General features: G+C 58.7%; 1 protein-coding gene across 1 annotated transcript in view; it reads left to right on the top strand.

Moving 5' to 3' along the window:
* Window positions 1-283, top strand: part of HMGCL (3-hydroxymethyl-3-methylglutaryl-CoA lyase) — a 3,432-nt gene extending 3,149 nt beyond the window's left edge. Inside the window, exon 8 of the mRNA XM_010142634.1 lies at window positions 182-283. Coding sequence (XP_010140936.1) covers window positions 182-283 — 102 coding nt within the window. The remainder of the gene's footprint in view (window positions 1-181) is intronic.
* Window positions 284-596: the final 313 nt, after the last annotated feature.

Raw genomic sequence — 596 nt, 5'->3', positions numbered from 1 at the left:
CTCTTCCTCAGCCTTTTCCAGCCTCTGCAGGCTGCCCCTCGCTCTCAGAATCACGCTGGTGAGCAGCAGGGCCCCCTGAACGCACCCCCCAGGCTGCCTCAGCCCCGCCAGTCTCTCCCAGTGACGCCAGTTGCCGCTGTGGCAGGACTGGTGCCAATGCCTGTTTCTTCTTCCCGAGCAGGGTGTGGATCTGCAGAAGCTAATGGACACGGGCACGTATATCTGCAACGCTCTCAACAGAAGGACCAATTCCAAGGTGTCCCAGGCGTGCTGCAGACTGTGACGCCGGATCGAGCTTCTCTGTGGATCAAGACGAAAGCGAGGGTCCGGTGCTGGTCGGGCTGCCCGCTGTTCTGCTGCCTCTGATTTCAGTGTTCCCTCCAGGCTCAGCGCTGGAGAGGAAACACACATTCCACCAGAATCTGTGAAGAAATGGACAAACCAAGAATATTCAACCTCGAAGACATCAGCCACGTGCCTTAGGGAAGGGAGGACACAGACGGGCCGGGGAGCAGCAGCAGCCACAACACTTGCCTTCTCACAGCGAGCTGCAGTCTCCAGCACCAGCTCTTCTACCAGTGGCTTCTACCTCGAGA

The sequence above is a fragment of the Buceros rhinoceros genome, unplaced genomic scaffold (assembly GCF_000710305.1).
Source record: "Buceros rhinoceros silvestris isolate BGI_N320 unplaced genomic scaffold, ASM71030v1 scaffold47098, whole genome shotgun sequence".
Lineage (NCBI taxonomy): Eukaryota > Metazoa > Chordata > Aves > Bucerotiformes > Bucerotidae > Buceros > Buceros rhinoceros.
This window is presented reverse-complemented; position numbering and strand designations above follow the sequence as displayed.